General features: G+C 39.1%; 1 protein-coding gene across 3 annotated transcripts in view; it reads right to left on the bottom strand.

The window, feature by feature from the left end:
• Positions 1-15,285, bottom strand: part of ABLIM2 (actin binding LIM protein family member 2) — a 128,969-nt gene that overhangs the window by 30,840 nt on the left and 82,844 nt on the right. For all 3 annotated transcript variants that reach the window (XM_041470712.1, XM_041470620.1, XM_041470795.1), the window contains exons 9-12: positions 13,817-13,894; positions 9,024-9,170; positions 4,408-4,528; positions 2,602-2,700 (exon numbers count right to left, since the gene is read on the bottom strand). In XM_041470712.1, coding sequence (XP_041326646.1) covers positions 2,602-2,700; positions 4,408-4,528; positions 9,024-9,170; positions 13,817-13,894 — 445 coding nt within the window. The remainder of the gene's footprint in view (positions 1-2,601; positions 2,701-4,407; positions 4,529-9,023; positions 9,171-13,816; positions 13,895-15,285) is intronic.

Here is a 15,285-nt window from a genome sequence, read left to right as displayed (position 1 = left end):
ACAGATGCCACTGGTTGAATGAGGGAGCTGTCCAAGCCTACTCACAAAACTGGGCCCTTTAATATCTCTGCCCATGGTGCACTAAATTAGAAATTTTTTGAAGTTTGATGACTAATTCCTTTCAAGTTTTCAAAGCCAAAAATAAAAGAACTTTGGAAGCTGTGCTCCTGCACTAGAAAGGCAAGATAATTTCCACCATGTTTTAAGGAAATATTTTTTTCAGCAGGACTCAGCACACTCAAAGACTCCCTCACCTCAAGAGTAACTACCACACCAAGCATAGGTGCTTGGAATATCACACCTATCACTTGCAGTGGCATGAACTGTGAAGCTTTCTTGAAGTGAGGTTGTCACAGACCTTATTTTGAAGAAAAAAATCCTTAAAAGAGCACAAACAAAAATCATCTGCCTTCATGATAAATAACAGCTCATCCCATCACACTTCATGGGAGCTAGACTGCAGAACACTGATGGAAGAACAGGAAACTTAGTAATCATATTTGTCACTGGAAAAAATTATGAACCCTGTCATTCTCAGGAAGAAGATGAGGCAACCTCAGTGAGATCAAAAGGAAGATTTTGCTTGCCTTAATTTCCCTAGGGTAGTAATGTTTCTGTCTACTGGAAGCGTAAAGAAATCTCTTTTATGACATATGTGGAGTGCTGGTTTTAAAAATATTACTTCTGATATAGTAAAGCAGTGTATTATTTTTGGATCTTATAATTTAAAAAAAAAATATAAGCAGGATTTCAGTTTCTTAAAACTGAAGTGGCAACATTAATGTTGGTCTGGATACAAACCAACTATTGCTACAATCCCACACTTCCCACACTAACCACTTTGAAGAGAATAAAAGAGCACATCCACACCATCAAAAGGCCCCTTAAGATAAGGAAAAAAACCACATTCTGGAACTCTGAATTTCGAGACCTTGAAGAGGATGAAGCAAATCTTCTGACTCATTTTGGACAGAGACATTAATTCAATGTAAGCCAGTGAATAATCTATTCACCCTTGGCAGGGCTCAGGATTACCTATTTAGGAAAATTATAAAAAGGTTCACCTGCCTCACAGGAACACTGTGAGGCACTGTAAGGTACTGCCTGCAAAATATTTTAGCTCCTTGATAAAAAAGTGCCTCAGAATTGCAAAATATTATAATTTTGATCACATTACTAATAACTATTTGGGCACAAGGAGCTCCCACTTGACGATTCCTTCATCCAAACAGCAGCACTTAATAACTGCTGCTGCTCTGAAAAACAGCAGGTAGCACTGAGCAGAAATTCATTTGCACAGGAGTGCTGCCAAGCAGCTGCCAACAGGACTTTGAGAAAGAGCTTTCCATACACTGAAACCGTGTGCTGCAGCACACCAAAAAAGTTTCTCTTACTTAGCACATCAGTTTGGATAATACCATCCAAAATGAGAGGACAGATAGAAAACCAGTTCAAGCAGTGCCTCAGAGAATACCAGGGATTGTGCCAGCCTTTCAAGAAATGTCTGGGAAGTTGACTGCTTCTGGTCATGGAAAGGAGCTTTGCAGGTAGCCTCTAAAGCAACAACAAACAGTTTAACCTCATCAGCTCTTTCGTCCAAAATTTTCTCTCAAGGATCATATTTCAATGTTTCAAGCTTGATTCTGTTCCTGTTTATCCCAGGGAAATTCAGCTGATTTTGGGCAGCATCAGGGCCCAAAAAAGATGCATTAGTTATTATTCCAAAGGCAATGAGTAGCTGCTATTCACTTGAATATGCAAGTCTGTCTCCTGCAGAGGGTCACTCCCTTTTCTTTACTGGTAACAACCTCAAGAACAACAGTTTCACTTTATTAAATCAGAGAGGATATGAGAGTCAAGGAACAGGCACTGAAAGTGTTTGCCATTCATGTGGCCTCACAGTTCATATTGTTACTAGAGAAGACAGACACAGGGGAAGACAAATGTGGTAGGTGAATGCCTTCTCTCTCAGACATTTAACCAACTGACTGAAAAAAAGCCTTTGCCTCAAACGTTCTTGGCATTCCTCAGCACTGTCTCATCCACAACATGGAGGTTGCCAGAAGTTAATATCCACTGCAAAAAACTAATGGCAAGGAGAACAGATTCAGTTACTGTTTTATAAGATATAGCACAGATTAATTGATAGTCAGTGCAGCTGCATTGATGTAACCAGCTGTCATAATTTTTGCAATGCTACAAATAATATGAAGAATAGCTAAAGGTAGGTTGGAAGCTTAGATAACTGATCATCCTATGTTGTATCAAATGTGTAAGCTTATTATACTATTTAGCACCACCAAAAAGGGTAAAGGTATTTTAGAACAGACTTTAAATATTTCCCTTACTCAGTTTCATTATAAAAGCTAATTCCTTCCCTCTATCCCTTTGAAAGCCACTGAACACTCACTGAAAAAGCAAAAATAAAACACCCCATACCCACTCAGTTTGTAAAACTTACACAGTACATCAAGGAAGCATTTGCACAAAATTAAGACAAATTTTATCCAAGTGGAAGCCATGCTTGCACAGACATAAAAGTGAAACACAGCTGAATAAATCTACATTATCACAGCACGGTTTTGCATTCCTGGACCTTACCTTTGAAGAAAGGGATGTAATGATGTCTGAATGTAGATGTAAGGCTTGGGTGTTGGGGCAGGGAGATGCAGCTACTGGTACCAAGACTGTGAGTACCAGCTGGGGGCAACAGAGAGTAAGTGAAAATAAACTATTTAGTTCACTTACTGAAAGCCACAAATTACAATGCCATCCTTTTTTTTCAGGAACATTTTCCTCCTGATGCTTAGAAAACATACAGTTTACATTTAAGTCTTCCTCTTTCTCTGGTTATTGCTAAAAACATGCCAGTGGCCGTGCCATGGGGTCGGCCAAGGGACAGGGGCTTTCCACAGACAGAAAGGGCATCACCCAAAATGCTGTAAGGCATCAGAAAATATTCCAGAAAAGGCACCACAAAAGGCATGGCTGCACTCAGGGGAAAAACTGTATATTAAAAAGCTGCAAGAGGGAATGAGAAATGCTCATCATGGATCCAGTGAAATGAAATGGGAAGAGCCTTGTCTCTGCAGAGAACTGTGCCACGAGTGGGCCCAGTTCTCACTGTTGGTGGGATTTAGTTCACAATGCACCAGGGCACTCGAGTTAATGGCTAATTTAAATACTTGGAGAAACATCCTGAAGTTATTTGAGCTCTGAAAGTTAGATATGTGATTAAATACCTTGAAAAATACTCTCAAGTCATCTCTGCTTTGCTGCAATAATGTCCTGATAACACAGTTTGGAGGACAGTGGCAATTATTAAAAATGGTGATTATGAAGATTATCTTCTAAATTTTAAAGCATTCAATTTTTTTGGAATTCCTTTTGTCTTTCCTCCTTGCTTTAACATTGTGCTACTAAGATGAGGTGTGACAGCTACCAGACCTTCAGCAGAGATTAATTCACTGTAATAGATTTCTTTATACTCCACCTCATTTCCATTTTGTCAAAGACTTTGTGTAGTACAAATATTCAATTCCTGTAAAAACTGTTTCTGTTACCTCTAAAATCTTCATTTCCCCTGGAAAGATTAAGAACTTGCATATTTCCAAACTAGTTTAGAATTATAATGTATCCCCAATGAAATTAAAAGACAACAACAAAAAAAATAAACAACAACAAAATAAATGCTTTGTGTTCTTCACCTAAATGATGGAGTAGAGAAAAAATACAATTAATTTTGAGCAACTTCACCTATTATTTCCAAGGATAAAACCCTGTACAGAGCCCAAATATGAATGGGGTTTTGTGAAGCATTTCCATGCAAAGGTCAAAAGGAGATGATCCCTCCTGTCTGTGCGACAAGAGCACCAAAACAGCTGCTACCACAGCACAAAACTGCAAAAAACCCTCTGTAAACTTCTCAACTAAAGCAACTTGGCCTTCAGAATTCAGCCATCAGAATTAGTCATTCTTCCAGCTCTTGCACAGTGCAGAGGGGACAAGAACCACGACCCTGTGGTACAAGAACGTAACACAAGGTCACTCGATCACCCTCCTGGCTTTGTGTGCATTCACTGCTACTGTGCCACACTTTGGAAGAACTGTGGCTCGAGTGTGTGTTTTCAGGCAGGGTGAGACCAAGTTTAAGTCCCTTAAACCCTCCTATCTTGTGTCTACACAGAATCAATTTTTCATAAATGCCTGGTTTTGTTTTCTTGGATGCACGTTCCTGAAGCACTTGTTTCCTTTCTCCCCATGGAACTCGCTTTTCACCGTAAATAAATCCCTGCAATGGACTACTATTCCACCTTAAACCCCTGACTGCTGGAGTCAATTCTACTTACAACATAACACAATGTAATGGAAAAATCCAGAGAATAAGAAAGGCTGCTTTTTGATTACCTGGTCTGCTGTAATGCTGAGGAGAATGGGAGGTGGGGGTGTATCGACCATAGCCCAGGGAGCCAGCAGAGCTAGGACTTGATGTCCTGTACTGCTTGAAAGATCTGTCATCTTGGTCACCCTTAGAGGAAGAGAGGAAACACATGTTATTAGGGAAGAGAAGCAACTTCTCGAACAGGCAGAATATGCCATCTCGTGTGTTTCTGTGCTGTGTAGATGGGAGTCAATGCTGTCCTAAGAGTCCATGCAATCCTAATGAAATGAGGTGGCTTTCAGCACCTCCACCTGCAGAGTGACTGAAAGAGCTCTGCCAAGTACCAGAGAATGGTCATGTTGCCAGGAAAGTCAGCACAGGCATAAATTTAAAATTACAATTTAATTTGAAAACAACTGTAAAAGTGTTGCTTCAGGACAGTGTAATTTCCTGAACAAATGAAAGTGGGTGGAAGATGAGCTCAGGTCAGCATGACAGTATTGTGGTCACTTGTACCCATATGAATAGATGCATAATGGTTGCAGACAACACAAAAATCAGCATTTGCTGGTTTCACTACACCATAAAACTGATTGTGTATAAATTGCCCAGTGTGCCACACTGTAACATGGTCATTATCCTAAGAAACCCAGTACTAACACACCAGCATTAATACTGCACTGTTGTGCAGAGCCATTCAGACAATCCAATCCCCACTAAACCCTTGGCTTCAACCAGTCAAAACCATGCACACACCCTCCAAGCCTCTGATTTTCAACAGCTAGTTAAACTGCAACTGCAATTTGCAAGTAGGGTCTCCTTAACAGTAAAAGCACTACTGAGTGAAATAGATGGGGAAATTACTTTGTGTAAACTTGCTATAAAAGAAAATTCAAATTTCCCCTTTTTTAAGACACGTGAGAATTGGCTTGAGTTAAGTTCATATTAGAACAAATCAATGTAACCTGCAGATGCTCTTTTATGGAAAGTTATACTCAAAAAATGCTTCTCCTCTCCTGTTCCAGTAGAAAAACATGAAGATATCCTACACTGTATCAAGTGTCAGTCACTTATCATGAATATGGGGATCCCTTTAGGAATATGTGTGCTTCCCACTGGATCATTCATCATTTAAACAAACTGTACATCCTATTAGCCCTACCGTCATCTTCCAAATTCCTATCGGAACAACTTAATTATATCCATACATTCATCTTTAGATGAATTTGGCTCCTCTGGGACTATCCTTGACTCTACAGATGTACAATGTTCTCACATCATCAGGTTTGTCCTGTGGACAAGATATGCTCCATCCCATCAACGTCACCCCAGATGTACCAGCTACATTTTCAAAAGTGGAAAATCAGCTTAGTACAGTGGCCAGCAGCATTATTGCTTTAACGTTAAGTTCAGAAGTAGTTTTACAAAAAGCAAAGAACAACTGATGCCTTCCCAAGCGTGCAGTGTTCTGTAGGCACTCTGCCACCAACTCCTCTCAACACCCAGCTTGAGATGTTTCCTTCCCTCTGCACCTACATTGTGTAATACCCACTCTAACCTTTGTGGAGAGAATTACAAGCAGCACTGCAATGGCTCTACAAAGTCCTGTAATGACATTTAAATATCATATGAGTGTCAGCTAATGGTCTGTGATGTGTCCAATTGCACGGCACAGTGGAACTCTCCTCTAACAAAAAATCCCTGCAACAAAACTGGTGACAAGTTTGCAGATGATGATGCCCAAGCACCTGATCACAGATTCCTCAAAAAGAGACATCAAGCACAGAGAAGCGGGATAACATGGGAGTATACACAAATCATGGCAGTCCCAACCTCCACACCAGTATCTCTTCTGGAACTTAATATTGGCAGTTTGGTAACTGAATTTAAAGGATATTGTTATAATCTTACAAAACATCAAGTTTTCATATTGTTTCAGACCTTACCTTTGTGTACCTTGTGTCTCTGCAAGGAACAGTCAACCTAGTCCATGTCACTAAATAGTACATGAAGCATGCTTTTATTTAAATTATCAAATAAATTACATCTCTCCTGATTAACTTATCTGTTAACCAGTTCTTAAAGTCCTTAATTCTCCATGATTACCAAAATTTTGCCGTACATAAAATTGGGATAATGGAGAAATTAGCCAGAGCCCTGATATATAATTCAGTTACTATCTGGGAAAACACATTAAATGCTTTCACTGCTTCCAAAGTGATGTTTCTTGAAACAATGACTAACTTAATTAATGCACATCAAAATACACAGACCTAGAAGTTCAGGTATGTGCAAATGATTTAAAAGTAGGTGCTCACAAATAGTATAAATAATTTAACTATTTGTGGAATAAAAAAAATGAGAAGAATAAAAGAAGAGAAATCTATGCTGAGCACTAATTTGAATCAGCTCACACTGGCAGCTTTAAATGCGAACATAAATCATATTTCCCAATATAATTTATTCAGTAGAGCTTGAAGAAGTGACCACCATACAACCTTTATTTTGGAAAGCAGAAACATGGATGACAGTGGAGACAGATGCATACAGATGACAATCCAGAAGCAGAGCATGTATTGAACACAAGTAACACTCTGAAAATCATAAATTATAAACCCCATGCACTGTAGAGCCAAGGGGTGAACCCCACACTTCAGACACTGCTGGTTATTAATATGACCAGGTTTATGCATCACAAAATGGGTCAGAATAGGAGAACAAAGGCACTGGGGATTACCTCAGTAGGTGTTGGAGAGAGCAACTGAGGTGACTGCAAACAGCAACACACAACAAATTAGTGATACAAATTCATGCATGATGTTACTAATGAGAAGAATTACTCTTAAAATATCACTATCCATGTATAACACATGATACAGTTAGGAAAAACACCTGTCAATTAAGTTAGGGCAATTTTTTAATTATCTGTTTTGAATTAAGTACATAAGGACTAATATATAAATAATTTCATATTTGTCTTTGAGTGATTTCTCTATACAAAATCCTGGGGTCTGGTGAGGCCAGTTCTGTGCCACAGAGAAGGGCAATAGGGAACCCCCAGTTACAGCAACTGCCTGAAACTATACACAAGCCCTAATTAAATCTGCATTGAAGGACCTCCAAAATCAGCACTAGAACTGACCATTTTAAGGGAAAGAAAAACACCTGCACTATTTATTTTCAATTAAACATCATGTAATTTGACAATCTGCTGCTCATTTTCCTTTCCAAATCAAACACAATGTTTGGTTAGTTGAGCAAATAGACTGAAAGCATTGCAGCTGCAGGTAAGAAGCCAGGGTGCTGAAATTTGGAAGACAGGATTTTTTTTTTTCCCCTGGTAATATCAAGGAAAATAAATAGTTGGAGCACCAGGAAATATGCTGGATTGCAAACACAATCCATGTTTGGTCTGTGCACCTCTGCCAAGCCTGGATGTCACCAGGCACTTGAGGAGGGCCACAACCATCATCAGCACCAACAAATTCTGACATAGAAAGGAAGTGATGATGCTCCACAGGTTCAGGGTGAGGCAGCAGCTTTCGATTTTGCGAAATCAGAAACCTGAATACCATCTAAACCCTTCACCAAATACAATTTAATTATTTTTGAATACTTTACAATGGAGCTATCACAGTTCAGCACTGTGCAGAGAGGGCTTGGAAGAAAGCCTGCAAAACCTAACATACACACTGCACTTCCCCTGACAGTGGTACTGAGACCTCAGTGGTGTTGATTAAGTGTAAAAGGTGCAAGTAATAGTCTGACTAGGGCTATCATAAATATCATGGCCATTAAATGTAGCATTTATTTCTGCCCATTCACTGACAACTGGAGAGAACAAAGCAGACTTCCATGCTAGACTGTATGTATATTGCTCACATCTAGCATATTGTAAAGGTTTAATTTGTAAAAATTTAGCTAAAATTATAAAAGCGATCAGAAAGTCAAATGAAATGCAGGTATGTTCAGAGAAGAAAAGCTAACTTGCATGACAGGAGTTATATACAAGTATGTTTCACAAAGCCCAGAATTAGTTATTAGTATGTTAGTATTGTGTTAAATTAGATTTAATTAGCACAAACTGTATCATATTAGCTCTGCATATGAAAAGGCTGAAGTGCATGCATGACATGAGGATGAAGTTAAGTAAGGGACACTTGAAAGAAATTTGTGCACAGGAAAGTGATACCATTGTTTTGTTACCAAAATAACATGGTATACTTTGATTTAAAAAAAAAAACAATGAAAGACATTTGGCTTTGCTTCTCATTTTTGCATTATAATTAGCAATGGCTCTTGTTTCCTACCACATGCAGAACTACTCCCATGGAAAAACATTTTAATTACATGTTATCTCTTTAAAAAATGATCACAGAAAGCAGTGTTTTAATTTCTACAAACTAAAAAATGAAATTAACAGAAATTAACATCTTGGGTTTGGTTGTTGTTCACTTTCTTTTTTTTTTTGGAAGTCATTGGGAATGAATGGATGACATGACTCAATCAAAATTAACTAGAGCTACAGAAGTTACATTTTTTGAAAAAACATTATGCACATGTTAATAGTCTTTGGCAACATGTTCAATGATGCACATAAAACCTGAAACTCAGAGTAAAAAAAATACCCATGTTTCAGTACCTCCCCGTAACTATGCCTGTCATCTGAAGAGTAACTGATATATGGAGAATAGGAGATCATATCTGGGCGGTCAATGTTATAGATGGCTTTATTTTTAGGAAGAGCAGCCAAGTCCCTGTAGTCAAGAATTTCATCTCCAAGCTTTGCCTAAGAAAAGGAGGAAAGAAAGCAGTGAGATAAAGAAAGAGTATGAGCAGGATGCAATAGACAAGGAAAGATAAATGTAGGCAGAAAAGTCATAATCATAATAAACCACTTTTTGGGCTTGTGAACATTTAAATATCTTGTATTTGCTACACAATGCTAAATATTACTGCTATTTTCTCTTATATAGTGTTGCCTTCTACCTTGTCACTGGCATTTGGCTAACAGGAGTAGCATGGCATCATTCCAATTCCCTGGTTATATGCCCCACTTACTCCTGGATGCACAAACAGATATAGGGAACAGATATTGTAGTCTTTTTCAGGCAAAACACACTGAATTTTGAAGTGGTTTTGCTGTGCAGAATTCCCCTGCTGTAAGCAGTAGTGAATAATCAAATATGCATTTTCAGCATATACTCTCCAGATGCTGAAAAGCATTAATCAGCTCTTTGATCTTTCCCATCCAGTTGTGTCCCACAGCTTCACCTCCACTCCTGACTGTGTCTAAACAGCCCTTAATTATGGGTCACAAACCAGCAGATGATGGATTTGCACCGTGGAGGAAGATCACAGATGTCACTAAAGCAAAGTTCAAACCCTCTCATGAGACTCACACAACCAACAGAGAGAAAGGACCCTGTGCTGGTCCCTGTTCCCCTCCTACTACACATATTCCAAAAGAGTAACTCATTACCAAGCTGCAGCATTTGCACAGATTATCCTTAGGATAATTGCACCAAAACTGTATCCAGCACATACCATGGTGCAGATAGGATGACAAGCTGGCCACGTTGAGAGTGGAGAAATGGGCAGCATAATGGCCTCATTCCCACTTCAAGTTTTGCAGAAGGACAAGCTCTTTGTTGGCAACAAAACTATGAGTGAATCTTGCTGTGCTCTGAAAATCTCAGTGTGATCAGCTATAAAACTGTAATAATGTTTTCCACATGCAAAAATACAAAAGTATCCAGGATTTATGTATGCAGTAATTCTGTTTTTTCTTAGTATGAGCTAAGAAAAGTTCAATAGATTTTCCAGGGGAGTTTTCTATCAGGTTAATAATCCAGGAAAAATTTAGTCTGACAACTTCCAGTTACCCCTTTTTCTAAAACAATGCATGAATTTCTGCAAAAATGAACTGCATGAAAAGAAGGAAGATTACTCTTAAATAAGAAAGTAGAACCAAGGTGCCATAACCATCACATATTCCCACTCTCAAAACTAATAAAAAAAATGTGTTTTAACCAAATATGTGATTCTTCAGCAATCTACAGATCTCACTTTGCATCTCCTGTAAGAAGCTGAAGAGCAATTAAATAGCCCCTTAATGAAAGGAAGTCCCTCCCTGCTGAGAAAGCAGCAGAGAGCTCTGATGCAGAGACAGGTAATGCAAAGGTAAAGAATCTGTCTGTCCAATCTGTCCCAGAAATACTTTGGGCAGCATTATACCTACAAGGAAGGCAAAAGAGGCTGAGATTTCAGTTAAGGTATCCAGGTTTTTGGCCATTACTCTAGTGAATCCAAAGTAGTTCAGAATTGGGGGTATTTAAATGTGAATTACAGTCATTTTGGCTCTCCATCTAGATGTGCAACTTCCCATAAGATTTCAGATCTGTCAGAGGAGTAAAACTTGTTATGTAATTCCTTTCAGTTTAGGTATAACAATATGGGCAAATTTGGATGAAGAAACACCTTAGGGATACCACTGCTTTCTAAACACTCAATTCTTCAAACATTGAGTCTACACTGTATTTTTATTTTATTTGTTTCACCTACATTCAATTATGTGAATGGAGTTCAAATCAGCTCAGGAAAGCTCAAATTACAGCTGAGAGGCTTCAAGCCATTTCTTCAGTAATTTGGTATTTAGGGTTCTGGTAAAACCATGCTCTAAGTACAGAGTATCTGTTTCAGTTGGAATATGCAATTTTACAAACATGTAATTGTGAATCTCATCTGTATAAAAATATAGCGTGCTTTCTATTCCTTGTATGAGAGCACATATAACACAGCTATGCAAACTAATGTAAGCCTTCCAGTTGGATATATTAGGTTGGAGCACCTAATTCAGCTTTAATAAAATTAAGCAAAGTATAAAGCAGGACTTTTATTTAAACCTTATTTAATGGCATAATTTAGAAATCAACAAATTTTTAATTAGGAACTCTGAGGGGCTGCCAGCACTAGGGCAAATTTCAGTCTGGATATAATGAAGTCATCCCTACAGGTCATTAAAAGATGCCCATTACCTTCAAAAGGCACTGGCCTGTGCCCTCTCTCAGTGCAAGAAGACACCAAAGTCTGTTATCAGTAGATGAAGAAGAAGTGGTATGGCTTTAGTGAACCATCTGTATGAGGCACGTTCACATTTCTGTCAAAAAACCCTTTTTTCACCTTTCCCTGTGTGACCAGGCCACCATGGCCCAGAAGCACAGCTGCCCTGTGATGGGCAGTGCCCACAACGATGTTCAGCACTGCTCTGACTCCATGGCTTTGGAAGTGCAGGCTCCACAAACTCACAGTTCCTAAGACAGAATTGTTTTCTCTAAACTCTTTTGTCCATGAAATACTCCACAGAGCTCACCAGCTGGTAAGGTATGATTTTACTACATGTTTAATGATTGGATCTATGCTACTGCTGAAAGCTGCTGCCTTGTGTGCAACATCCCACCCTGTTCTGCCTTCTACACTAGCATCAGATATCATGTAGACAGCTTTTTTTTTCTTTTTTTTCCCCCTCTTTGGTTGTCTGGAGGTTTTTCCTGAGTTATTCTTTAGCTCAGTCTGGCCTCAAATTTGACTGCATATCTCTGTGTACACACCAGTATTAGCAGCAAAGAGGGGATGGGAAGGCACAGCCAGAGAGGGACAGGGCCACGTGTGGGTGGGACCTTCCTTTCAGTGGCAGCAAGAATTTAGGTTTGGCAAAAACAGCCACAAAAGCACACAGGACAGATCTTGAGCATGTCTGTATGTCATAACTCTCCTGTAACAGAAAACACATGTAAAAACAGAAAACAGATATCCAAGGGACCATTGTGATAATATAGAAGTCAGTAACGTGTTTTTAATTCTTTTTACTTTCCTGTTTGTTAAAGCCAAAATAGGATTTAATGAATCAAGATCAAGTTTTGACAATTAAGCAGTGAGAGATGGGACAGATAGAACAAGAACTTGCACTCCTGGGGAATCTTTTTTTCTGACTGACTCATAGTGCTAGACAACTTTATTCTTTCCCAGTCTCAGCTGTATATTACAGTAAAAAACATCAGGGTTGTGTGCTGATTTAATGATAGCCTTTAAAAACAAACAAACAAACAAAACCAGAAGAGAATGGAGGTTCATCCTTGACTTTTAACAGCCAGTGAAGCATATTTAAAGTTGTAACACAAACATCAATAAAAACAGCACCATCCTGCAGTTAGACAAATGTCTCTAAAAACATATAAATCTTAGGAGAATTCTCATGCTTAAAAACACAATGAGATGGTGCCTGCCTGAAAAAAAAAAGAGTTCATCTGGCCAAAGCAAGTGCTTACATGATAACAGGCTCCCAGCACAATGAACTGTCTTCACAATGCCATTTCTTGTCTGGTAATATACCACTGGTATTCAGCAGCACTCAGAATCACTGATAAGGGGCACTTGTTCCACTGCAAGTTCCACACTACTCAGATAAAGTGCATATTGTATTCAAAATAACTTTTATTTGAGAAAAAAAGACAAGTATGGATCCAAAGCACTCTTTTGCTTTCTCGATGCAGGAGATAAAAGCCCTTAATATTTTTATGATAACCTCTCTGGAAGTCAACTGCATCTCCAGCAAGTTTCTCACTATATGGCTCTAACTGATGAGGATGACATGCATATCTGAAGGATACTTGGCCAGGAGAAAGAAAAGCCCTGGAAATGCTGAAGCCCTGCAAGACATATCTGTATGGATCACACCACATTTGCATTTTTTATCTGTTGCTGGTAACTTTGAGAATTTGGTCATGAACACTATACTACAGAAATTTTGATCTTGTATTGAAAAAAAATTATAAGATTTTTTTTTTTGTTTTTTTTTTTGTGTTTGTTTTTTTTTTTTTTTTTTTTTGTTGTTGTTTTTTGTTTTGTTTTTTTTTTTTTATTTTGTCATTTTAAATTCTCCCAATGAGCTTTCCAGAGTGCTTCATAAACCATAAACACATCAAAGGTCCTCTGAACGAGGGACTGGCATTTGGCAGGGGCAGAGTCCTGCAATCACACACATGAGTGTTTCCATAAGCAATTAGATGCAGGCTCAGGAGCTCAATTTAAACAATTGTGTTCAAATCTAAGCTTGTAATCTACCTGTGGGCTGTACTGTTTACTTAAACTTTTCAGAAAGAACTGTGGTATTCTGCATGCTTTGGTGTAAGCCAGCTCTAGCTGTAGTGTAAGTGCTACAAATACACCACAAAATGTAGGAGGAAAATGCCAGAATTCTGTGACAGCAAATGCAGGAGTCAAATATTTTAAACTTGAGAAAATAATTCAATTTTAGAGGAATCACCAACTGCAGTGATTTAGAGACACTAAATTTCGATATAACATGCTAAATTGTAGGAGGAAGCATGAGGTTTTCCCCATCCCACAGAACAAATTTCACTGGGAAATACTCACATAGATCACACGGCTTGGGGAACCTGATGTACTTGAAGCAGGTACAGAAATAATACTCTCAGAGGAAGTCCTAGTTTCCTATGGCAGGAGAAGTGAAATAGATAGGAAATACAGGAGAGTCAATGATAATATAACAGTTATTTCAAAAAAAGCATACAAGACATTTAATTCAATCTCTACCACTCAAAAATGACATATTATAGAGAGCTCAAACATGGAGCTAAAAATAAAAGAACACTTGCAGACAATCAATTTAACCTTTTAAAAATGCAGGAATTGTTTTACACATGGCTTTCTTATCCCTTCTTCAGAACAAAATGGCCCAGAGCATTTCTGGGGTGCCAGGACAGCCACTGGGCACTATCAGAGACAGTTACAAGACAATACAGTGGCAACACTTTTACTCCAAGGTTATGCCACCAAACCATTCTGCATTGTGACTGAAACATGTCACACTGCCATGCCATTCACTCACAGCGAGCACAACATGGAAAAGGACCTGGGGAATGATTTAAGACAGACAGTCTAATTAAACACCCCTTCTTCATGATTAAAGCACTTTTCAGTTTTCCAGAACTTGTGTAAATGACATGGAAGTGTCACTGATACACTGATGTCATGTACAACCATATTTCTCTTTCACAAGGTTCCTACAGGATACTCAATGGAGAAGAGAAAAATAACTTTAGAAAATTATGTTATTCCAATGTTTTGAACCCTGTTAAAGTCAAATAACAGTTTTGCATAAAGCTCAGGATTCCCAGATAAAGCTTCAGAGCTTTTTTCTGTGTCCTGAGCATGGTCATGGGCATCTGGCCCAAGGCAGCCACTCTTGAGCAGAGGGGTTGGACAAGATGACCTCCAGAGGCTCCCTTCAAGCTCTGGGTCTTTCCAAGGGCAGACAAGGGGTGAGTCTTTTTTTCCTTGGAAGAGCCCAATCATGGCATTCCCTTGGCACCAAGGTCACTGGAGCTCCCAGCATGAGCCTTGCACATTTCCAGGAACCTCTTAGAGCTGCCCAAGTGGAAACCAGTAACAGGTGATGTTTTCCAAGGGTCTGTACAGGGAGCAGTAATGCTTAATATCTCCCTCCATGACCCAGGCAGTGGGACTGAGCACATCCTTGGCAAAGCTACAGATGACAGCCAGCCCTGTGGTGGGGACAACACGCTGGAGGGAAGGGATGCCAACCACAGGGATCCTGATAAGCTTGAGGAGTGGGGCCATGCAAACCTCATGAAACTCAAGGCCAATGCAAGGTCCTGGGTCAGGGCAATCGCCACAAACTGGGTGGTGAAGGGAGAAGAAGGACTTGGAGGATACTGGTGGCTAAAGAACTGGATATGAGACATCCCACATCTCACACATGTTCTTTATTCTCTTCATGATCCATTGCCCCTTTCAGCATCCCCATCCATGCCTGCTCCACAGAATCTCCCAGCTTTTTCAATAAAACCTCACACCTTTGC

This window comes from Pyrgilauda ruficollis, unplaced genomic scaffold, assembly GCF_017590135.1.
Source record: "Pyrgilauda ruficollis isolate IOZ18807 unplaced genomic scaffold, ASM1759013v1 scaffold1, whole genome shotgun sequence".
Classification (NCBI taxonomy): Eukaryota; Metazoa; Chordata; class Aves; order Passeriformes; family Passeridae; genus Pyrgilauda; species Pyrgilauda ruficollis.
The sequence above is the reverse complement of the archived record's forward strand: the minus strand, read 5'-3'. Positions and strand labels throughout refer to the sequence as shown.